Genomic DNA, 25,584 nt, shown 5'->3' with positions numbered 1-25,584 from the left:
GAGGCCCTTCGCGGAACCTGCGCGTCCAGCGCGCCGCGCAGGCGCAGTATAGTGTTCGTTGAGGCCGAGAGACGGCGGCACCAGCGGCAGCAGCTTGGGTCCTTCTTCTTGTTGCACTCAGGCGCCATGAAGCAACAACCGGTCGCCTCATCGGCCTCGACGACAGCAGCTAGCACGGCGGTCCCGGCCTTCCTGAGTAAACTGTGGGCGCTGGTGGGCGACGCTCCGAGCAACCAGCTCATCACCTGGAGCCAGGTAGGCCTTGCTCATGTCCCTCCGCGGCCACCGTCGGCCCTTCTTCGCTCGGATAAAAGGCCTCGAGTGAGAAGGGGGCGTGGCCAGGCCTTGGCCGCGCTTTTTTGGTGACTCTGAGGCGGAAGGGGCCGCTTTGTCAGAGGCTGGTTCTCCGGCCCTTAACCTGAGGGTGAAGGCCCCGGACTCTCCCGAGGCTGCTCCCTTCGGGGGGATCTCCATTGTGAGCCCTCCCTTTCCATTTTCCTTGTGGGGGAAGAGCAGGTCGAGAAAGCGGAAAGCAGAGAGCCGTATTCGCTGTGCCACTGTTACATGCAATGATACAACATAATAATAAAGATGTGTGTATATCCCGCCTCTCCCATGGACCGAGGCGGGTTACAGCAAAGCATAAAAATACATAACACACCGCAACAGCTACACAGCCCCCAACCCTCCACCGTCCATATAATAATAGCAATCAAGTAATAATTAACAGAGTCAGAATAAAACAGCTTAAAAAGAAGAGGGTGGGAGTAAGACACTTCTATCCTCTAATGGGAGGCCAGTCTGGGAAGGCCTGCCCTCCCTCCGTTCCCTTAAGTGTAAATGGGCATTGAGAGTGGATGTGACCAGCATGGGTCAGAAATGGAGCACACACACGTGTCCGACATGCAGCCCTGACACCAGAGTTGGAGGCCATGCATCCCTGCTTAGCCGTGGGAGCATTGGGCAAGTCACACTCTCTCAGCCTCGGAGCCCCCTCTGAAGAAAGCTTGCCAAGAATAGAATAGACATTTTATTTCTACCCGCCTCTCCTGCAGGATCGAGGAGACTTACAACACAGACAGTGTTCTGTAGCCTTGGGTCCAAAACGCGCCGCAGAACTAATCCAGTTTGAGACCGCTTTCACTCCCCTGGGTCTGGGCTAGAGAATCCTGGGAATTGTAGCTTATTGTGGCACTAGAGCCCTCTAACCGTTCCTAAGATTCCCTCAGAGCATTGATCCAGGGCAGTTAAGGCGGTCTCAGACTGGATTATTTCTCCTGTGTGTTTGGGACCCCTGTGACAGTCAGGAACAGCAGCCACAACAGGGGATGGGAGAGCAGAGGCTGTCTTATCATGCATCTCCTGCCTCCAGATGAATGTTGTGTTTACACACAAAAGGTACAATTTCAAAACATGCTAAATTTAGCATAGGACTACAACTCTGGAGACCAGGGTTTGAATCCCGGGTTTCCCTTAGCAAACTGGGTGACCTCGGGCAAGTCACACTTTTGCAGCCTCAAGGTGGCAATGACAAACTCCCCTCTGAAGAGGCTTGCCAAGAAAACCCCATGGAAGGGATTTCTAAGGGTCAGCATAAGTTGGGAACCACTTGAAGACACGCAGCAGTATCTCTTAGTGTTTTGCTCCAAACACCCATCTTGGGGATTTTCTGAAGATAGGAGTCTCTGAGCTTCTGGTTCCTGCCTTGTTTTATGTCTTAGCAGGATTTCATCTATAGTTTTAGGCAAAGCAGATTTTAAAGACACCTTTGCAGTCCTGGGTGGTGATGCAACGCTGTCTTATAAGATCACTTTAAAAGTTATTTTGGGTGTTGTTAGAAACACTTTATATTTTAAAGAAGTTTATTGTGGCTTAAACATTTGTAGGGCAGGACTCATTTCATCCAGCTGTATTATATTTGAAATAGTGTGTACTATCCTGTATGTGAAATACTATACAAATGTTAAAGGTTAATAACTTTCAGTTCTGATTTCAACAATATCCACAGTCCGCCCTCCATATCCACGGATTCAAGCATCCACAGCTTGAAAATATTCAAAACAATTGTGAACGTTGCTTTTGTCCTTTTATACAAGCCATTTTACTGCCCCATTGTATATAGAGTGGGCCCTTGGTATCCACTGCGGTTTGGTTTCAGGACACAGACACCCTCCCCATGGATGTTCAGGTCCCATTAAATATAATGGATAGTCAAATAGTGTCTCTTCGATAAAATGGAAAAATCAATATTTGCTATTTGAAACATATATCCTTTTTGAATACTTCCAAGCCATGAATAGTGGAATCCATGGATAAAGAATCTGTGGATACAGAGGGCCAGCTGTAATAGGACTTGAGCATCTATAGATTTTGGTATCCATGGAGGGTCTTGGAACTAAACCCCAGCGGATATCAAGGGTGCTCTGTAAACATTGTTAAGTGCTTAAGAAACACTTAATGTGTTCCTCCCATTTTCCCAGCTGCATATTATCAGTTTTCAGACTACACTGTACAGTATAGTGAAATCTAAACTTACTGTATATGCTGTATGGGGGAAATCAGTAGAGTAATAGTGGCTTTATATAAATGCTCAGTTCACTATTTTTGCTCCCCCTAAATGTACATAAACATTGTTTCCCTGAGTCCCTAAAATATTAACATAGATTTATATTTGTATGCCTGTGTCAGAGCAGTTATGTTCATATTGTAACGGTTTTATTGGTCTGTAAACCGCTTTGATCTAAGGAAAAGTGGTATACAAATAATAAATTTTATTATTATTATATTGCTATGGCTGATGGATCTGTTTAATCATTCAATCTGTTCAGTGTTTCTTTGATTAGAGCACTACAGATTATGGCAAGTAGCATTCCCAAAACATGTTATTACACCATATTTTTTCTCCTTGCTTCTAACAATATAAAATAGGGTTTCTTCTTGTTTGCCTTTGGTCTTGTGCAGATGTGAACCTCATGATAAGATAGGATAAACAATTTTCACACATAGTCTTTGGATGACTAAGGCAAATAGTGTCCAGATACCAGAGACATTCATTTCTTACAGTGTCATTGTATCACACTCCCTACACTTCTAATGGTGATTGTTTATTTTTAGCATATGATCTGTTGGGTATACAAGTTTTTACTTGCTCCTAATACTTGGTTCTGAGCTATGGCCTGTTTAAAAGGCTAAAATAGGCTTGTCATTCATTTGAAGGTATCAGGAAATAGATCAGAATCAGAAAATCAAAATCAGAAAATGCTACAGTCCTTTCTCCACCAGGTTGGTATAGGATTGCTACTGAATCACTGTTTCTAACACAACAGAAGATGTATCAGTGTAATGAATATATGAAAGCTAGTGTGATGTAGTGGTGTGGCTGTTGGACTAGGACACAGGAAGACCTGAAGTTCGAATCCCTGTTCAGCCATGGGAACCCAGTGGGTGACCTTGGACAAGTCACTCTGCCTCAGAGGAAGACAAGAGCAACCTGTCTCTGAACAAATTCTGCCAAGAAAATCCCGTGATAGATTGAAAGGTCACATCTCCTTATATAAACCAAGTTGTGTACTGTATAGAGATCTGCGGGAAGGGCATTCTCTCAGCCCCACCACCCTCACAGGTGCAGTTGATGAGGACTCAGGGAAGAGCCTCCATGGCTGCTCCCAAGCTGTGTGGAAACCCCTTTCCACGGGAGGTCTAGGTGGCTCCCTCCCATCTTTCATTCCACTGGCAGGTGAAGACATTTTTATCTAGGCAGGCTTTTGAATTTTAGCTGGAGTTGCAGTGTGGGAGGTAGTGTATGCTCTCTCTCTCTCTCCCCCCCCCCATACATATATACATATACACAAACAATCTTTTAAGTATTTTAGTGTTTTAGCTGTTTTAATTTTTTAAATAATGTTTAATTCCTTTTTAACTTTTGTAAATTAATGTTTTAGTTGGATCTTTTTAAATTTTTGTAAGGACCTTGGAACCCATTTTGGAAGAAAGGCAGAATAGAAATTCAGTAAATAAATAAACAATAGATTCACCTTAGGGTTGCCAGAAGTCAGAAATGATGAAAATAATTTATATTCATGCTACATCATACTTTTATCAATAATAGGCTATTGGCAGCAGAACACTGGCAGGACATCACTAGCATAGGAAAGTGGATGGAGTTGAGAGCATGCTAAGGACCTAGTAGAGCTTAGTTCAGGTCCTGTGTGTTTCGCCCTTCTGCCAAGTTACAATATCTATAAAAGAATTAGTATCACCTAAGAAAATGTTCCCATTTAGTGTTTTTGTATGTGGTTTTTGCTGATGTGACTGCTGAGGATAACATCTGTATAAAACTCATTAACATGGTCTAGCAACTGCCTATACTGTATAATAAGATTATAGACTCATGTAGAATATTGATTAAGTGTCAGGAATTAGCCAGGAACTATCCAGGTCAGATTTGTGATCCATTTTACAAGACTATTGTAAGAATTACTGATGTATATGATATGCTGAACCATTCCTTTTGTCTGATTCAGTCTCAGCCATGAGACTTGTACACTTTGCAGATCAGCCATTGCCTCCAAGGCAACAAGGAGCAAAATCCTTCATTCCCTGTACTTAAGAGTCCCTGGCCAGAGACCAGTAAATAATTTAGCAACAATGAACCAAGCAGTTAGTTGCTAGATGCAGAATAATGCTCAACCATGCAAGCCATAAGGAGGTGTACTGTATGTATTTACAAGAAGGAAAAACTTAAGCAGAGAACCACCAGGCAGAAAATAAAGAAAACCATCTTGCCTGGTGCTGATGGAAATTGTAATACATGTACCAAAAACACCTCAAAGGAATAGGATCTTGGGACCAAAATAACAAGGTATGCCAATGAATATAAGATGTGCACATGAGAACTGGAACAAAGGGACTAAACTCATTTTCAAAGGAAAATTAATTGCAACTCAGATGGACCTTAATTTGCTAATCAGTCAGTGCAGCAGTCTAGACAATCTAGCATTTTGGTGTGTATGGTGCTGTATGAACTCAGATAAAGTCATATTCTCTCTGAACAACAGGTTTCTCATTAACCTTGAGATACACTAAACAAGATAGCACAGATGCTTCAAGAAAATTATACTTTGAAACTGGTCCAGAGGAAAAAAAACAGAAGAAACTTGATTCCTTACAGCTGTATAACTGTTTATCTTAATTTGTTATGCGTTCTCATCAGTTGATGTAGGAAAGAAAGAAAGAAAACATTTGGTAATGTTCCTGCAATGATATACATTGTATTCAGAACACATGTTTGAATATTTTGAAGATCTTTGATCTCTTGTCAAGGTAACTGCCTGAAGTCAACAGTAATTTGTGGCTTTTGAGATGTGGTTCCACTGTAACTTACTGTACATTATTCCTCACCATTGGCTAGGCTGACTAGGACTGATGGAAACCTCTGGAGAACAGCATTTCTCTGCCTTTGGCTCAGGGTCTCCCTTTCACAGACCTGTTACAATGGAAACTTCAGCTGGCAGGCTCTAATACTGCTGCAGGTTCAGCATCATGTCTAGGTCTAGGCTCCAGACCTGTCAACTGAAGGCCATTTCAGACTGTGGCTCTTAGTCCTCTCAGCCCTCTTCTTTTTGCCAGTAATGCACAGCTCTTTTGTCCCCAAGTTTTGTGTGTAAATCTTTACAGGGTCCCTTCTTTCTTCATTTCTCATAATTTCCCAAATCCAGATTTCCAGCCCACTATCTGTCATGTTCAACTTCCTTTTCTGGCAGTCCCTTACCAAGGATGTTGCAGTTTATAAGGTTCTTTCTCTGACTTGTCAGCTTACTGTCTCTTTTGTCCATTTCTTCAAGATTCATGTTTTTATATTTCCTTGCTGTTTCTTCCTTAGTTATATATAAATCTTTCTACAGATATCTTACCCCCAAGCTTCTTAGCCCTTGTAGAACTGCTTCAAAGATATGGAGCTCCACAGAGCTCCACAGTGAAAAGAAAAGTGCTGGCAAACAAAAAGTGAAACAAAATATGTAGTCTTTACTCTGCCACATAGATGTCCTTCTGTCAGTAGCGCCCATGTGAGGTTTTAATTCCAAGCAGACCAAGTAAGCACGAAGTTGGTAACTCCTGTTTCCTGGCTCATCCTATCTCCTTCTGCTCCAAGCAGAACAGTCACTACAGATCAAATCTCCAGCCTTCCTCCTTGATAGACACCAGACTGCATAAATACATAACAAAAGCAACAAAACAAAGGGACATTAGCTATAAGCAAGCACTTATGAAGTAATTGTAATTAGGAAGGGTTCTATACTCCCAACTAACCATTGTGTGATAATGTGCCTTCAAGTTGCCTGTCAAAGGTGGCACCATTAATTTCATAAGGTTTTCTTTCACAAGGAATACTCAGAGACGGTTTTGCCAGTTTCTTCCTTACCTAACCAAAAGTATAAATTTTGTTGTTGTTGTTAACTGCCCTTGAGTCAACTTGGACTCATGGCGACCCTGTGGATGAGACATCTTCAAGTCTCCCTGTCCTCCACTGCTCTGCTCATTTCCTGCAAATGCATGCCTATGACCTCCCTAATTGTGGTCCAAAACACATTGTAGAAATAATCCGGGTTGAGACTGCTTTAACTGCCCTGGCTCAGTGCTAGGGAATCCTGTGAATTGTTGTTTATTGTGGCACCAGAGATCTGTGACAGAGAAGCTAAATGTTTCACAAAACTACTGTTCCCAGAATTCCCTAGCATTGAGCCAGAGAAAGAGGTCTCCAATTGGATTATTTCTGCAGTGTGTTTTGGACCAGAGTCTAGCCATCTGGTGTGTGGTCTACCTTCCTACCCGCAACCTTTCCCGGCAATATTGTATTTTCCAGTGAGCTGTGCCTTCTCGTGATGTGGCCAAAGTATCACAGGCTCAATTTAATCCTCTTGGCCTCCAGCGGCATTTCTGGCCTGATCCATTCAGGGACCCATTTGTTTTGTCTTTCTGGCTGTCCACAGTATCCTCAGCAGTCTTCTCCAGTACCACATCCCAAATGAGTTGATTTTGTTTTTCTCTGCTTTTTTCACAGTCCAGCTCTCATATCAATACATAGTGATTGGGAATACTATGACCTAGACAATTCTAACACTTAGCTGTTTTGTTCTATATCTTTAGGATCTTCACTAGCTCTGTCCCATTCCTAATCTTATCTCTTAACTGCAGTCTCTATTCTGGGCGATGTTTGATCCTAGGTACAATAAATCTTTGACTATTTCAATTTCTTCATTGTCTGGTTCGCATTTATGTATCTCCTCTGTGGTTATTATTTTTGTTTTCTTTATGTTCAGCAGCAGCCCTGCCTTTTCACTTTCTTCCTTGACCTTCCATAGTAATTGTTCCTAATCTATGATGCTTTCCATTAGTAGTAGGGTGTTATCCACATATCTTAGATGGTTGATATACCTTCCTCCTGTCTTCACTCCTCCTTCTGAGTCTAGCCCTGCTCTTGGGGGCTTAATTTAGTTGATTAGACAACTGTTTCTCATCAAATAAAACAGTTAAGATATTGTGGGAATTGACTGTTCTGTCAGTGGTTGCATTTCATTTGGGTTACATTTAGTCATCTGGAAACATATTCAGGTGTAGTCGTGCTGGTCATATAGCAAAGTACAATAACATTCAAAATCCACAAAAGAGTTATACCTTTATTCAGCAAACTTGCTTGTCACCTGTTTTATTGCACAGCTGGCAAGGAATAAATGGAGCCACCACACTTCATCTGACTTGAAATTAATGTTCACTCTTGATTCCCACTAACCTACCCACCCGCTCACCCCGGCCAAGTAATTGCCTGTCATGAGAAGGTGGGGGAGAGACTATCCTTTCAAAGATAGCTTAATTAGCAACCCAGTGACAATGTTGGATTTCCTGCAGTAGAGACTGTAGTGCTGGATATTGGAGTCTGATCTGCTCCATATCTCAGTAAGATGGGAAGTAAAAAAAGGCAAGGAGAACAAGGACTTACCATGTCCCATTTTACTGATTCCCCATCTAGTGGACCCAGAGTGATAGCCCAGACCGAATATGGCTAGAGAGCCCAAGCTGTAGAAATTGTATGTTAGATGGGTATGTTTTTCACTTACGAACTTGGTGAGGTTTTCAGGAGCAAATGATCTGAAATTCTTTGAGGTGTGGATATACAATTGATGATAGTCAGTGAAGCTTGATATGATTTTGCCCTTTTGCCCTTCTGACTTTTGTTCCAATAATTGTACTGTTTTGTTTATACTGTTATCTTAGTATTTATATTTTTTATTATATTTTATACTGCTCAATGACTGAATAAATGATTGATTGATTGATTGAGCAGGAGATGGATGTGATGTATGACTTTCAGTTTTTCAATATTTAATCTTTCATTGAGTGCTCATTGTGCTAAGATCTACACACAGTAATAGAACACAGTCTTACTGGGCAAAGGATAAGGACAGGTTGCTTACCTGTAACAGTATTTCTTCGAGTGGTCATCTGCGAATACATACAAATGGGTTTCACTGCGCCTGCGCAGTGCTGTTCGGCAGAATAGAAGCCAAGGTTACCATCTGGAATCGGCGGTATTCAAGGAAAAAGTTCAGCTCCCTCAAGTCCAAAATGGACCTGATGCCCCCATCTGACTTCGGTACCGTGAAGTACCTGGAGAAAAAGGCCCTGGAGCATTGCTCAGGTGGTAAGGGGGGGATTGCCCCCTTGTCCAGCAAAGTGCGCACTTCGTTGAGAAGGGTGTCCGAGAGGTGAGTGGACATGAAGGCTCCGGTTGGGGGGAGCTCTTGGAACTCGAGGGCATAGCCCCTACAGACGATGTTGAGGACCCACGAGTCCGATGTAATGGAGGCCCAGGTGGTGACAGAGGGCCTCAAAATGTCCAAAAAGAAAAGGGAAGGAGAGACGAAGCGCGCTGCAACCCTTCAGGCTCTCTTCTTCCCCTGGTCGGTATCCTGCTGGCGGGACTTTCGGTACCGGGGAGGAAAGTTTCGGCGGCCAGAGGACGAGGAAGACTGAGAGGGGTAACGGCGCCTCTGGGGTCCCTGTTGTTGGGGCTGACGGTCTTGCTGGAAGGTCCCCTGTGACTGACCTTGGGGCTGCCACGGACGTTGCCTCTTCCTAAAGGGCGAGATGGAGGACGACATCCCGTGCTTCTTCGCCGCCGCCTTCATCCTGAACTTTCTGTTCAGGCGTTCGTTGGTCTCGGCGTGGAAGAGGCCAGACCCATCCAATGGCATGTCCTCAATGGCCGCCCTCACGCTGGAGTTGAAGTCGGACCCCCGAAGCCACGCATGCCAGCGGAGAGCCATCGACGCCAACATGGTCTGTCCAACGCAGTCTGCCATGTTTCTGGAGGCGGTGATGAGCCAGCTGCCGATGGAGTGGGCCTCATCTCGGATCTCGACGAGACGCCTCTGGACCTCGTCCGGGACATCAGGGACAAGCGGCGAGATTCCCTCCATGAGGGTTTCGATGTAGGCCCCCATGCAAGCGTTGTAGTTGATGGCTTTAACCGCGAGGGCCGCAGCAGAGTAGGCCTTCTTGGCCAGGCCATCAACTTTTTTCGCCTCCTTGTCGATCGGTGAGGTCGCCTGTTTGGGGACGAAACCCTGTTAGGCCCCCTCCACAATCGCCGAGTTAGGCTTTGGATGGTCGGTCAGCCACGCGCAGCTTGAAGGGGCGATCCAATAAAGGGACTCGATCCTCCGTGACGACCCCACCAGATAAGCAGGAGCATCCCAAGACCTGCGGACAATGGTCTCGAGGGACGGTAACAGCGGGATGGATGGTGGGGTGGGGACCCGACCATGGGCGCATCGCTCCACCGGATCCTGGGCCTGTTCGTCGGGGAAGGAGAGCTCGATGTCCAGGGCTCTGGCCATTTTGATGATGTGCTCATTAAACGAACGCAGATCATCGATCAGCGAAGACGGCTCAGGATGATGCATCCGCTGAGGAGACGCTTGAATGGAGGTGTCATCTTCGCCAGAAGGATCCACCGCCGGTGACAAAGGCTCCTCATCAGAGTCGGAGCTTGATGAGAGCTGAACATCAGGCGCCCGGACTCGAGACACGGGATGGGATGGAATCTGGAGGGCAGGCAACTCCGTCTCGGGACGAGCTGCGGAACAGGAGGAAACATCAGGCTTCGACGTCGTTGGATGCGAAGTCTGGGGCTTCTCCTTCCGAGGGGCTACAGGATGCGGGTTCAGCTGAGTGAACTTGCGGAAGGCGGTCTCCCTCGGTACCGACATGTAATACCTCCCCGTCTCGGAGTCGTAAAACATGTCGGTGCCCTCGTCCAGCGGCTGGTTGTCGTCATCAGAGGGCTCGTTATCTTCCGAATGGAGGGAGAGAGGGGGAGATTGCTCCCTTACGACTCCGACGGCCTCCGCATCGGGATGGACGAAGTCGACCGTGGCTGGCAACGGGGTATCCAGCAGAGGAGCCGCATCCAGAGCAGAGGACCTGTCCAGACGAGATGAGACGGGCACAGGAGAACGAGCCTTTTTGGTCGGGGAGCGAGTCTTCTTCTCCGGAGCACGAGACTTGCGAGACGAGCTCTCCTTTCCCTTAGAGGAAGTCGAATCTCCACTCTGGTCATGGCTGGATTTCGACTTCTTCGCGCCCAAGTCCCCCCGGGACTCCTTGGAGTGCCGCTTCTTGGACGGGCAGGGCGTCTCGTCAAGAGGGAAGAAGGGGTTGTCCGGCAGATCGGAGAGGACTACCGCAGTTGGCGTGGGGGGCTTAGGTGACTTGCCCTTGTCAGCCACGGCCTTCTTCGGAGCCACCAGCATCCCCGCCTCGGTCAGCTCAGCGGCATGTCAGGACGGCTTCGACTTGGAGGGTGGCACCGGTACGGCCAAGGCCTCCGCCTCCGAACGGTCCCTCGGTCGCGAGCCCTCCGGAGACAGCTCCCTTCCGGACTTAGCCCTGGGCTTGGAACCCTCAGGCCCCGGAGTTTTCTGGGGGCGCTTGGAGGGCTTGTTGGTGGCACTGGGTCTCTGGGAACCACAGGCCACATCAGTGGTGGAAGAAAACTCTGCCATCGGCAGGGCAGACACCACACTAGACACGCTGGCTCGGGAAGAAGACGCCGGCGGTGCAGCAGAAGGGGCCGATGACGGACGAGAGCCACCCTCCTGGACCTTCCCCAGAGCGATGGCCAAAGTCAATCGGGACTCACGGTTCTTACGAGCCTGCGAGGAGAGCGACTTGCAAAGTGAACAGGCCTTCGGGTCGTGGTCCTTGCCCAAGCAGAGGAGGCAGGAGGAGTGAGGGTCCTGAACGGGCACCTTGCCCCCGCACACGTCGCACTTCTTGAAGGGTGCAGGCATCCTTCCAAAGTCGTCAAGTTGAGAGGAGAATCCAAAAACGAGGTCAATCAAGCCGAGAGTTACCGGGGCGGGAGAAAGAGAATGGTCAAGAGACGGTCCGAGGTCAAAAGTGAAAGTGATTCCAAGCAAGCAAGAGCAAGCGAAAGTTCCCTGAAGCAGCTAACGCGGCGGAAGAAAGGAACTGGGGAAAGAGCGGGAAGGCAGGGGCCTTATAACGGGTGGACGGAGTTACTGCCAAAAAGTCTCTATATGTTGCAAAGTAAACTTTGCCCAGTGATTCCAGAAGTTTCCGAACAGCACTGCGCAGGCGCAGTGAAACCCATTTGTATGATTCGCAGAGACCACGAAGAAGAAACAGAGTATTCATTCTAGGTCTTGTGATTTTATTGTGGCCTTTCTTGCTTCCATTTGGAGGATTATATAGTAGTGCTGTGTTGTGTCTACTTTTATTCCAAAGAACTCCTATTAATTTTATTAGAGAAATGATGTGAAGAAAGCCAGTTTCATTCTATTCTTTCAGAGGTTTCCACTTTCTAAAATGAAATGGATCCCAGGGTGCAAACATTCATTAAGTTAGCTTCATTTTAATGTCTTCAAGGCTAAAGAGGCTCATTAATAGGACTTAGGTTTATGGGAACCTGCTTCATCTAGAAAATAAGAAATGTCTCCATTCAGCAAGTGGTTGGTCAGTGGGAGCACATGGATTGCTAAGGGCTTTTGAATATTAAAACTTGGGGCTGGAGTTAGTCTGTTTGCTTTACCATACTTCTTGCCTTGTTTTTATTCTGTACTTTATAGCTTGCTTTTTTGTTGTGGATGTTTGTTTTGAAGCCCATCTCAGTACATAAGGGGTAGGATTAGAGATAATTGCTATTCCATGTTTGTGCATTCCCAAATGTTACTTTGGTCTTCCATGTAGTTTGTTCCTATTTACATTTTTGCTTGTAAATAGATTCTACACCTACACAAGCCCTTATGTAAGACCCAGTGTGGTGTGATGGTTTGAGTGTTGGACAACAGTTCTAGAGACCAGGGTTGGAATCCCCACTTGGCCCTGAAAACCCACTGGGTGCCCTTAGACAAGTCACACTCTGTCAGCCTCAGAGGAAGGCAAAGGCAAACCTCCTCTGAACAAATGTTGCCAAGAAAACCTTGTGGTAGGTTCCCCTTAGGGTCACCATGAGTTGGAAACAATTGAAGGCACACAGTAACTCAGCTCTTGGCAAATATACATGTATCCATTGAAAATGGCTCATTGATGTTTCATAGTGGCCTTAAATTCTTAAGCACCCAGAAAGATTTACAAACATTTTCAGTTTGCCTGTACCAAGTTTAATAAATCAGTGTCCAGTATTTCTGATGCTGATTTATCTTATATTCAGAATGCTCGTATTGGATATGGTTCATTAAGGTCATGAAACTGCTTTATGTTTCTAACTGTATTATTCAAATTGTCAGTGTAATTGTATATGATCATTAATTTCAGAATGGCCAGAGTTTCCTTGTGTTGGATGAACAAAGATTTGCCAAAGAGATTCTTCCAAAGTACTTCAAGCACAACAACATGGCAAGCTTTGTGAGACAACTAAATATGTGTGAGTTCGATAATAATACGCAGAATTGCTTCCAAGATTATATTCTTAATTTATAACACCAAACCTTCAATTTAATTTAGTGCACAGGTGGTCTTTTTGTCAGCAGTACATTTTACTTTACTTGATAGTCTGAGTGCAGATAGTGTTGTATGGTGTACAGCTGCAGTCCTTGGCTGAAGCAGTATACAAGGGAAGCAAAAGTAAATGTTCTGCATATTTTGAGTGATCAGTGTGTTTTGAATCTCCCAAAACAAAAAAAACGAAGAAAATGCTGAGAATGGATTTCATTGACGGGTTTAATTCTTACAGCTACAGGTCTGCATGAACATATAATTTGTGTGAGCTTCAGTCATGTCTGTCATCTAAGAATTTTGTTCTATAAATGTATAAACTGAGAATGGAATCAAAGATGTGATGGTTGATGGGAGTGAATCTCATTATGTTAATGACTAACAGTGGACACAAAGGTAACAAGAAAATCTAATGGATTCAAACTGGGTCCAGTTTTTGAGCCTCTGTCCAGTTAAAAGATATCCTTTTGATAAATCTCTTACTTATAGAAAGATAGAAAAGCTATCTTGCTGTAAAAACTTTGTAATTGTTCACTTTACTGTTTGTGGCTTGTAGGCTTCAGTATTCTAGTAGGTTTTTGCATATTGTTTGTTTGTCCTTTTCAGATGGCTTTCGTAAAGTAGTTCATGTTGACTCGGGTATTGTTAAACTGGAAAGGGATGGTCCTGTTGAGTTTCAACATCCCTACTTCAAGCAAGGACGGGAAGACTTACTGGAGCACATTAAAAGAAAGGCAAGTGAGAGGTTTTGTAGAACCTGTCCAAAGTATTGTTGAAGTTAACATCTGATAGTATTTTTGTTTCTGTGTTCTTAAGATTTCATTTCAGTTTGTAGTCTGGTAACTTGTTAATAGTTTAAAGAAATAAGATGTCAGTTCCATTTTAAAACACTTATTCCTGATGTTAATTTTTATAGGTTTCTTCTTCAAGGCCTGAAGAAAATAAAATTCGTCAGGAGGACTTGTCTAAAATCATAAGTAGTGCACAGAAGGTTCAAATTAAACAAGAGACCATTGAATGTAGGCTCTCTGCTTTGAAGAGGTAAATATTGTGAGAATGTATGCAGTCTAATGTGATTTTCAGAAGCAGAGGACAGTATTTTAATAGGGAAAGCTAGCAACATTTAGATTTCCAAGTCCAAAGTTTCTTGCTTTGTCCTAAAACTGTCAGTCGCATTACTGGTTGTTAATACCACTTCACAGCTACATTTGCAAGTATTTTATTGTGTTAACTATTATAAATCATTACACTGACTGTAAACATTTTGAAACAGAGAGAATGAATCTCTTTGGAGGGAAGTATCAGAACTGAGAGCAAAACATCTGCAACAACAACAAGTTATTCGAAAGGTAATTATGTAACTCCTATTTTGGGTCATTTATAATTTTAAAAAATAATTAAAATCCTTTTATTATGCAGTTCAAAATTGGGGATGAGGAGCACATGTGAACTTGCACTGCCTAGTGTTAAGTAGTAAACTTCGATTATTGTAAACATGGCTATGTCTCCAGTATAGACTAGTAGTTTAAATAGTATAGCAGCACCTACACAAGGTAAATGCAAAAAGCCAAGCTTCCTCAGAACTAGTTTACCTTTTCCTGTGCTGACTTTAATGGGGACTGAGGGAGAGCTCATATTTGTTGAGCACATGGTAATAATGGAACTGTACATAAGTAACTGATATACCTAAGTTTGTTATATATACACAATTGTGTATGATAAGAAACTACCACGTGGCCATTGGTATCGTAGAGATCATGGCCATCATATGAAGAGTCGTTCGATGTCTAACTCTACCGATTGGTCTTATTACTTCTGTGGAAGCTCTCTGGCCTTCTACAGTCACAGGATTGTGAGATCCCTCATACTTATCACTGCATCTCATTTTATTTGATATTTATCCACTTAGAGAATCTGTAACATTTGTTATAGCTAATTTCCTTCTGTTTTAATAAAACCAAATGCCAGAGTTGTTATTATCATTTATTTGTATAGTGCCATGAGTTTACATGTAATTTACATATGATGAACTTGCAGTGTTCATACAGGTGTAATATAGTTAACAAACTAGATAGGCTCCTGGGCATTACTTCTTTAACAGAAAATTTGGTACAATTCTCCCCCCCCCCCCCCCCCAGAAATGCTCTCAGAGCAGCTTAGAAATTGTTAAACAGTTCCCTGCCCTCAGGCTTACAATCTAAAAAGACATGACGCAAAAGGAGAAGGGAATGGCAGTGGGGAAGGGGACCAAGTCCAGCGGTTCTTCTCTCCCCATAAAAAGAACAGGGATGGGTTCCTGAGTCACAAAAGAAAATAGCAGTTGCTTGTTTTAGCAAATTAAGTTTGCATTTAAAACTTAAATTATGCGCATATTAAATGAAGCAACCAGGTCAAGTAAAATGATTGGAACTTTCTGGAGACCCTTTCAAACTTTCTTCCAAAAGGCAGGCTGGAATGATTTTTTTTCTTTCCTTCATTTTAGTGGCCAAACTTGCTGATCGAGCCTTTTTTAATGGGGGTGGGAAGGGGGTGAGGTGGCTCTCCACTTTTCTTTTGTCCATGCATGCTCAGTAAGAGATTGTGGAAAGAGCTGTTGTTTATCTTAGCACTTGTAGGCAGGCCATACATAGCTACATTAGGACTGTCTAGAATAGAATCCCATGCTTTCCCACCTCAAGCTTTATTGCATATTTACTGAAGGCATGCTGCTGCAACCTGACACTAAACGTCTGTGTTTCTCTAGCCAACTCAGTGCTGTTGCTGCTAAAAAGTTACCAGTGAACAGAAAATAAGGAAGGAAAGTTGGGAGCTGGGTGGACATAAACTGTAAAAAAGCACTTTTTTGTGAGAGATTTAGTCAACTGAGGACTACCTGTGTTTAAGACTGTAGTCTGAGGCAAATTTCTGTTTTTCTTTGCAGATTGTACAGTTCATTGTTACCCTTGTTCAAAATAACCAGCTTGTGAGTCTCAAACGCAAACGGTAAATATGTTGTTGAGAATTTTGGTAATGTAAAACAGTTTTGTTTCTTGAGAGGTATTATTTAAAAACTTAATTCAAATCTTTATTTTTATATTTCTTTTCTGATTTAGTCCATTACTTCTGAATACAAATGGAACTGCCAAGGCCAATGTATTCCAGCAGATAATCAAAGAACCGACAGAAAATAAACACCATGTGAGTTAGTTCTGTAATATACTTACCAAAGTTAGGGCTGAAACAGATGGCCCTTTTGCATCGCCGTCCAAGTGGCTTTGGAGCACGGCATTCATGCACCGCATGTCCTGAAGCTGTTTTGGCCATTTACATGTGGCAGCTTCAAGGTGCACCGGCAGCACAGCAATTATACGCCACTGGAGCATCTTAAAGCCAGCTTCCAGCTGCAGCAGAGCGGGAAAAGACGGCTTTTTGCCAGCCAAAAAGAAGCAACCATTTGCTTCTCCTTTTTCAGCTGGGGAAAAGGTGGATTGGGGCTGTGATGTGCGTTCACCTTGGACCCAATCTGTGTTCAGAAGAGGCGGCTTCAAGCCGCCCCTTCCACCAGTCTGTTTCTCCCCTTAGTGAAGGGTGTGAATACCATGTTAGAGAGAGAGATTAAGAAATGTAAGATGATAACATGGAGAAACTACATCATTCAGCATTGTAATGGTATTTGTGGTAGGAGGAGGACTACAGTGGCTTATATTACGTTACTCCTGACTAGAGTAGATCCATTCAGTCAGTGGAACATATCTTTGTGTTTACTCACCATTCAACAATTGATTTGAATGAGTTGTGACTAACCAACAAGATGCAAGCCAATGAGTGCAGTTCTAAATAAAAGACTTAGAGTCAATTGGTACATATACTTCTGAAAAAGAAAATGTTTCCTTACTATGATTTCCTTACTATAATAGGTTGAACCCACAGAAGCCCTCTGTATTTTGTTACAGTGATACTCTTGTTGTGTAATTGCTAGGGAAGAACACCAAACATACTTCACTCCTATCCACCACCACCTCCAGCTACAACACAATATGTTACAGCTATGTGTAACCCATTTTAATTCCTCATAACAGTAGTTGTGGGATTATATGTATATTCATATACATATTCAAAGAGCTGCTGCCAGGCTATTAACAGGGGCAGATTACAGAAACCATACAACACCCCTGTTGAAACAGCTTCATTGGCTGCCAGTTTGTTTCCGGGCACAATTCAAGGTCCTGGTTATTACCTACAAATCTCTACATGGCTCAGGTCCACGCTATTTGGCAGACCGTTTCTCCTGGTATGAACTGGTCCGGACGCTAAGATCCTCTGGGGAAGCCCTTCTCTCTGTCCCAACATCATCACAAACACGGTTGGTGGGGAAACGAGAGAGGGCCTTCTCAATGCCTGCCCCTAAACTCTGGAACTCCCTGCCCAGGGTGGTCAGAATGGCTCCCTCCTTGATGGCCTTCTGCCAGCAGGTGAAGACCTACCTGTTCACACAGGCATTTAGGGAATTACTATAAAGACAGGCTGGGATGTTCGATGTTGGACCAGTTTAAAAATTCTGTTCAATGTACTTTTTATTTTATTGTCCTTTTTTTTAAATACTGTGAAGCCAGTCTGAGTCCCAGTCCTGGGAAAAGAGCGGGATACAAACAAGCAAATAAATAAATAAATAAATAAAATTCATGAATGTCTTTGTGAATGAAAGTTCATGAGAAAACCACATTTTCCTTCTAATGTTTGTCTAGTTCGCATATCAAAATATCTTAACTTTTAGTAAGTCCAACTCAAATCCATTTTAGCTTCAGGTTATTAAGTTTAGTATCTTGTAATTTTGATCTACTCTGAGGGTCTCTTTTTCAAAAAAAAAACCTTCATTATGAAAAGATTTCTTTTCTTGCAGCTTGTAAATGGGCAAGTACCACACAACAGAACCGATGGCTTAAATCAGAGGGAACAGTTGTCTGATGATATCATTATTTATGATATCACAGATGATGATATCAGTGATGATGAAAACGCTCCAGTTACTCCAGAAACCAGTGAGGACACTGCTTCAGATTCCAAGTAAGGTCTTTCTTTAGGTTATGTATTAATGTACTTAAAGTTACTGTACTGCATCTACTACGCCTCAGTGGTTGTTCAAGATAGACATTTGTTAACAGGTTATTTAGAATCATAAAATAATAGAGTTAGAAGAGACCACAAGGGCCATCCAGTCCAACCCCCTGCCATGCAGGAAATCTCAATCAAAGCATACCTGACAGATGGCCATCCAACCTCTGTTTAAAGACCTCTAAGGAGGAAGATTCCACCACACTCCAAGGGAATGTGTTCCACTGTCAAACAGCCCTTCCTGTCAGGAAGTTATTCCTAATGTTGAGGTGGAATCTCTTTTCCTGTAGCTTGCATCCATTGTTCCAGGTCCTAGTCTCTGGAGCAGCAGAAAACAAGCTGGCTGCCTCCTCAATATTACACCTCGACACCTGGATGAACGAGACTACATGCGAAAGGGATCTGGGAGTCCAAGTAGACCACAAGTTGAACATGAGTCAACAGTGCGATGTGGCAGCTAGCAAGGCCAATGCGATTTTAGGCTGCATCAATAGAAGTATAATGTCTAGATCAAGGGAAGTAATAGTGCCACTCTATTCTGCTCTGGTCAGCCGCACCTGGAATATTGCGTCCAGTTCTTGGCACAACAATTTAAAAAGGATGTTGAGAAACGAGCTTGTCCAAAGGAAGGCGACTAAAATGGTGAAGGGTCTGGAAACATGCCCTATGAGGAACGACTTAGGCTGCTGGGGATGTTTAGCCTGGAGAAGAGAAGATTAAGAGGTGATATGATAGCCCTGTATAAATACTTGAAGGGATGTCAAAGATGCTGTGGTGCAGCAGCATCACTGGGGTGTGTCTCGATGGTGCAGACCACACCGGGTGACACTCAAGAGGGGAGCAACACCCCGTTGCCTGCCCCTCCCCTCCTTGCTGTGCCCCATTTTTTCTCAGAGGAGAACCAGGCCATGGGAAGGAGCCAGGCTGAGTGCATGCATGCCCCCTGCACCTTCTTGTTGCAGTAAATGGAAGGGGATGGGGCTTCTGCAAGGAGGCCAGGCTCAACCTTGCCAAGTGCTTTCGCCTGTCCACACCTCCTTGCTGCAGCTTGGTTTTCCTCAGATGAAAGCCAGGCCGAGCACACATCTGCCCCTGCTGCTCATTGCTGCAGCTCAGTTTTCAGGGAAAACCAAACTACAGCAATGAAGGGCAAGAGGGCACACACACTTGGCCTGGCTTTCCCCTGTGGAAAACCAAGCTGTAGCAAGGAGCCTGGCCTCACCACCCCTCCTTTGTGGAAGCCCCACCCTTTCCACTTTTGAAGCCCTGCACCAGGTGCCACCAGAGACAGGCACGCTGCTGCTATAGCAATAGCAAGTACATTTTATAGTGTTTATCAATGCACTTAAGCACCCTATAAGTGGTTTAAAACATGTAAGCTAATTGCCCCCAACACTCTGGGTACTCATTTTAGCAATCTTGGAAGGATGCAAGGCTGAGTTGACCCTGGAGCCCCCAACTGGTATCAAACTCACAACCTTGTGACTATGAGTGAGTGGCTGCAGTACCAGCATTTAACCATTACTCCCTATGGTGTAGTGTTGGGTGAACTGAAAAATGTTTCAAATCTTCTATCAACTTTAAAAACAATTAGTTGAAAATCACTGTTCTTGATCTGAGTAATTATCTTTAACTGCTAAAGTAACACTGTATAAACGTTACATGATATATGTATTCACCCAGTCTGATCATCATCTCAGGAAGAATCTTAATGGAAAAAATTCAAATTGTTTTCTTCACTTAAGCTTCAGAAGAAAGGTCATGACTAGATGATCTAACTGTAATCTTCCATTTGTATTTCAGCTACAGTCCTGACATTGTAATAGTAGAAGATGACAATGAGGATGACTATGTGCCTGTAATTCAAGAAAATGCAAATGCTGAACCAGTCAATGTTACATCGCCTGATTCTGTCAGTCCTTCCATAGATGGTACAAGCCCATTAATGTCCAGTGCAGTTCAGTTAAACAGTCAATCAACTTTAACAGCAGAAGATCCAGTTTCAATGATGGACTCTATACTCAGTGAGACTGGAGTGATTTCACAGAATATCAATCTTCTTGGAAAGTTAGTTTCTTGAAATCATATTTACTACTTTTCCCCTTAATAGCTTGATTTTCAGTGGCATTTGTATTTGTATTTTTATTTTTAAATTGCACTTTGATGTATTGATTTCTGAAATGGGTATTCTCAATGGGATTCAGATGTGGCTTCAGTACTCATTGAGTTCTGAATTCCAGTAGGAATTGTGAAGGTCTTAAGTAACATCAGTTGTGTGGGCAATATACCATGGATCATTTGCAGAGGTTTAGAATCATTAGATGCCTGATACCTGTTAAATTTTGAATAGTCTTAGTGATTGTCCTCAGTTATACATGGTTGCATTTATATCCGGTCCTAAGTATTTTTTGTCTTAGCATCCTTTGAAAGAAAATACATGGCTTGGGCCTGTAAGATCTGAAGAGAACTGTTTCTCTTTTTAAAAGTATTTTTATTCAGCATTTATGTAGTATAATAGTAAATTATCCCATACCCACCCAAACAACATTCCATGATTCAAAGTATAATCAGTAAAACTACTATCAGTGTCCAAATACTGCTCATCATAATAGTTTCCAGAATGTCATGTGGTTCAACAGCAGGCCATGTCCAAAATTTATAAGTGCCATATATGTTATAAACAAATGCCATAAGTCTCAAAAGTGTCTTTGGCTATTTCATCTCTGGCAAGTTGGAATTTGTCTGTAATTTTCTCTAGTAATACAAGAGTCCAGATTGTCTAAGCAGCGATTAATGAATAAAGCTTTTAAGTTCTTCCATGTCCTTGCTATCTCTACCCTTGCTGCATGCAGTAAGGGAGATATAAGATCTTTAAATAGGGTATTTTCATTTTCTTTGTCATAAATTGATATAATCAGTAAAGTATTTTGAAAGTGCATATTCTGATTACTGTTAGTTACTTTGTTCATCCAATCAAGAAATTGAATTATTTTAGGGCAGCCAACCCACACATGTTCTAGTGTTATTCCAAATTATTACAGCATCTCCAACGTCTGTCTGACAAATTGTTACTTATTTCATGTAGTCTTATGAGGAAACAGTTAACAACTATATCTCACTTTAATTGTTTTATAAATCTTGTAGGCTAGTCCTTTAATTCTCTTTAGAGTGATCAAGGCAGTATGTCTCAAACATTGTAAGGGAGCACTGGTTGTACCTGTATCCTTATATAACCTAAAGGCAAACATGAGGGCTTGAAATTTGTTCAATGGCTTAGGGATCTATTCTTTCAATTTTTTATGATTAGTTGTCCTTCTGATACTGGTCTACCAGTTATAAACAGGTCTCCAAGCCCATATACATATGGTTACATTTATCACTGTGCTGAAATTTAGGATGTATCAAGAAGTGGCATGAAGGGGTTGAACAAATACGTTAACTTTGGTCTGGTGCAGATTGGCGCTTTGGACACGTAGTAAGGTTGCCTGGGGCGGAGTGTCCCCACGCCCCGCAACCCTACTATGTGACTGCGCTGTCATCATGGTGGCCTCCCATCTACATGGGGGCTGCCATGATGCTGGTGCCGCCACTGACCACCCAAACATAGTGCAGAGGAAATGGCGCCATGACGGCATCACTTCCTGGTTGCAGCGCCGCAACAAAGGAGCTGCTCTACCTTGAGGGCTGCGAGAATGAAGCCATGGGAAAAAAGGGCCGCCCATGGTTGCGCCTGTCTCCCTTGGCTGTGGCTGTCGTGGTGTCCTGGGGCATGAAGCCTTTTGGGACCACGGAAAAGCAGCATTTTGCCACTTCTCCATGGTCCTGAAAACCGCCGGGTTGGGGCCTCTGGGCTGCCGATGAGGCTGCCCTGTCCCCAACCTGGAGATAAAAGGGGAGGCTGGAGACCACCCCATAGGTAAACATGTCCAAACACCTCAGGCACAAAGAAATTCTGTAACTGGTTCAGTTTTGTTCCTGAAACTTAGTAGAAAGATAGATGCATCAGCTATACCTAAATGGCCATCCGTTTCCACTTGAACCTGGTCTGCTTTGGGCCACAGTGAGTACTGCTAATTAAATTGCCAAATAATATTTCTCTAAATTAGGAACCGAAAGCCAGCATGGTGTTGTGGTTTGAGTGTTGATCCAGGATACTTGGAGACCAGGGTTCAAACCTCTGCTTTTCCATGGAATCTCACTGGGTGATCTTGGGCAAGTCACATTCTCTCAGCCTCAGAGAGGGGCAGTGGCAAACTCTGAACAAATCATGCCAAGAAAACCTCATGATTGGTTCACCTTAGGGTTGTTGTAAGTCAGAAATGAATTGAAGGCGCACAACAAAATTGGGAATTTCAAGGCCTGCCATTTTAACTTGAAGACATTTTACCCCAGCTACAAATATGTTCTTTGCTGCCTGGCAATAAACTTTACAGTACTTGTTTGCCATTTTTTCAGATGTTTTGGTCCAGTGTTTAAGGGAACATTTTCATTAGGTGAAATGTAAGGTATCTAATATAGGAGTAGTTGAGGGACATACATGATATGACTTAGATTTGTTTCTGTTCTACAGAGGTGTCAGTACACAACACGTTTGTCTTCTCTTAAGCCTGAAGCAGTCGGGCCAAAAGCACCAGCTTCCAGCCATGTTGGGGGCGTGGCATTCATATGACGCACACTGTGAATGCAGTCGGATGGCACACCAGCGCCACGCCATCTGGAAAGAACTGGGCCCAATTCAGGACCGGTTGCCACAGTTCCAGCGTAGTTCTTTTGGTCCGTCTGCTTTGGGACATAGTGGATTTTCAGGCCGGAATGTTAATAGAAATCCTTCAAAATAATTTTAAGCTGCAGTTAAAATGCTGTTTTGGATAGCAAGGGAAAAACAAGGATATTGTTAGCATAAAGACTAATCTTGTGTTCCTTTTTTTTTATCATTGCACCCTTGAAAGAACTTTTTCTTGAGGTGAAAAGTTTGTATTGTTCAGAAAACAGAATTTCATGATGTCTTCTTACATTATTTTAAGGGTGGAACTCCTTGATTACCTTGAGAGCATTGATTGCAGTTTAGAAGATTTCCAGGCTATGCTTTCAGGACGGCAGTTCAGCATAGATCCAGATCTTCTGATTGATGTAAATATTCACAGTATTTTATTTTGGCTTTTCTTTCCTTCTTCACAAAGATTTTGTAAAGGGAAAATACACACTTGCATTTTCTTATTTAAAAATGGTTGTTCATTAGAGGTTCTGTATTAACAAATTCTAACTGAGGACATATGGCCTGTATCCAGTGCTTTCATTTTGCTGATAGAAGTAGCCCCATCAGTAGAACGTCTTCCCCCAGTTGCCCTTAGAATTTGCTCTGAAAGATTAATAGACTGGAGCTGCAGCTGCACTGCAGAAACAATTCAGTCTGACACCACTTTAACTGCCATGGCTCAATACTGTGGAATTCTGGGAATTTTGCCTTCCCTGATTTGAGAGTTTGTAGATTTTTGGTGTCCTGGAGACTGCAGGAAGATAGAAGAAAGTCCTTCTTCATTAGCAAAAATTTTAGTATCATGTTGAATTTAACCCTAAAGGTTCAGAAACATCCACTGAAACAGAAATTTGTACGTGAAGGTTTCTGTAGAGCATTTTTACTATAGAAATGTTCAAGCTCAAAATACCGGTTTGCAGTTTAAAAATCACCGGTTTCATATAAAGAGCACAGAATTTTAAATTCATGTATATTTTGTCTTGTTCAGCTTTTTTCAAGTTCCGTGCAGATGAGTCCTACAGGACATATCAATAGCACAAAAGTAAGTTTTAAACTAGTACAGCAATTGCAACTCTTGGTGGCCAGTTGTTCAGTTAGCAGATAGCATATCAGTATATTTTATTTGTCTTAATAAGGCTGAGATTTTACATTAAGATCTTGCAGTTTGACTGTTTGCATTTCCAAGCATTCCAGTACTGAAATTTTATGAACCAGTAAAAATGTGATGCACTTTCTACATTTTGATAGTCTTTGTTAGAGTTTCTACTAGCCTACTGTGGCAGAAACATTACAGATTAGCATGAGTTTGTTTTTTGGTTTTTTGCACTACAGAGTGTACTATTGAAAAAGAGGAAAAGACAGAAGCAGAGAACTGGTTAAAATTGGACAAAGAGTATTTGGATCATTTAATAACACTTGGCATGAATTTAGTCATGCTACTAGTCAAACTAGAATAGTAATTATTTAGTAGGTGTTGCCGGTATATAGGTATTTAGAATTTCAGTACTTCTGTACCTTAATTTTTGGATAGCATTCAGAAACCTGGCAGTTTTGTGCTAGATACATTACTGTTTTTTCTAGAGACACAGTCCATCTTATTTATTTTTAAAAGTCATTTCAGAATATTGTAACTGTTCCTAAACTTAATAAAAATGTTTAATATGTAGTCAAATTTGTATAATTATGCAATCTTTTCCTAGGTAGAAACAAAGGGAATTGAGACTATGAAGGCTAATGGTACTCAACAAACTACACAAGATGTGCCTAGCTGTAAGCCCAAAGCAGGTTAGTACATGAATAAATAGTAGTGTAAAGTATGCTAGATTGTGTATAATTCAGCATACATTAATTTTTAAAAATCTGTTCAGATATAAACATCATAAAATGGCTAACACAGTCTCTGTATTTCACATAAGTCTAAGTAGCAAATTGTATATCATAAGATGTCTTTTAAAAATCAGTTTTTTGTCAGAATAAACAAATGTCTTTGTGGGTGAGCTAGACAATTCCTTTTGATTTTCTTTGTTCTTCTATAGATAAACAACTCATTCAGTATACTGCCTTCCCTCTCCTTGCACTCCTTGATGGAAATCCAGGCTCAGCAGTGGAAAGTGCAAATGTGGCAACAGAACCAGGGTCATCTCTAAATAAACCATTGGAAGTGGATGAACTTCTGGAAAGCAATCTGGATCCGCAGCCAACCCAAAGCAAACTTGTTCGTCTAGAACCATTGACAGAAGCAGAAGCCAGTGAAGCTACATTATTTTATTTGTGTGAACTTGCTCCAGTGCCCATGGACACAGATATGCCGTTGTTAAACAACTAATGAGAGTTACAACAAACTATTTATTTAGGCTGTTTGGGATCGATCTTTTGTAAATGGCATTTTGTGAGAGCAACTAATGTGGAATCTAAAAACAGTTCACTTTTCCCCACCAAGTCAGTGGTTTAAACGTTTACCCAAACCATCAACAGTATATTCACACTAGTTCGTTACATTCTAGTGCTATCATAATTGGAATTATATGTATTCACAATATAGCAGGTAATGGGGATGCACTGTATTAACCACTTACGGTTTTTCTTGTTCACTTTTGGTCCTATGTATGACTGATACAAGTAATTCTGGATGGAGGTCATAGCACTCCAAAGTTTTATCTTCTGTACTTTGTTTTCTATTTTTACAACTTTGTTTAAATAAAACTGTTAAGGGACCAGAA

At 42.6% G+C, this 25,584-nt stretch overlaps 1 protein-coding gene across 3 annotated transcripts; it reads left to right on the top strand.

Moving 5' to 3' along the window:
- On the top strand, nt 1-25,584 carry HSF2 (heat shock transcription factor 2). Of its 3 annotated transcripts, none has more exons than XM_042441844.1 (13): nt 2-255; nt 12,838-12,946; nt 13,624-13,751; nt 13,934-14,058; nt 14,291-14,366; nt 15,938-15,999; nt 16,110-16,194; nt 17,897-18,060; nt 19,912-20,175; nt 23,133-23,238; nt 23,853-23,906; nt 24,565-24,649; nt 24,901-25,584. In XM_042441844.1, the coding sequence occupies exons 1-13, from the start codon at nt 127-129 to the stop codon at nt 25,188-25,190; spliced, it is 1,677 nt and encodes a 558-aa protein (XP_042297778.1). In that variant the 5' UTR covers nt 2-126; the 3' UTR covers nt 25,191-25,584. The 3 variants fall into 3 exon arrangements, with proteins under 3 accessions (XP_042297851.1, XP_042297778.1, XP_042297932.1); XM_042441998.1 differs by lacking the exon at nt 2-255 and adding an exon at nt 3,609-3,736; XM_042441917.1 differs by lacking the exon at nt 23,853-23,906 and having other exon boundaries at nt 1-255.

This window comes from Sceloporus undulatus, chromosome 1 (genome assembly GCF_019175285.1).
Source record: "Sceloporus undulatus isolate JIND9_A2432 ecotype Alabama chromosome 1, SceUnd_v1.1, whole genome shotgun sequence".
Lineage (NCBI taxonomy): Eukaryota > Metazoa > Chordata > Lepidosauria > Squamata > Phrynosomatidae > Sceloporus > Sceloporus undulatus.
The sequence above is the reverse complement of the archived record's forward strand: the minus strand, read 5'-3'. Positions and strand labels throughout refer to the sequence as shown.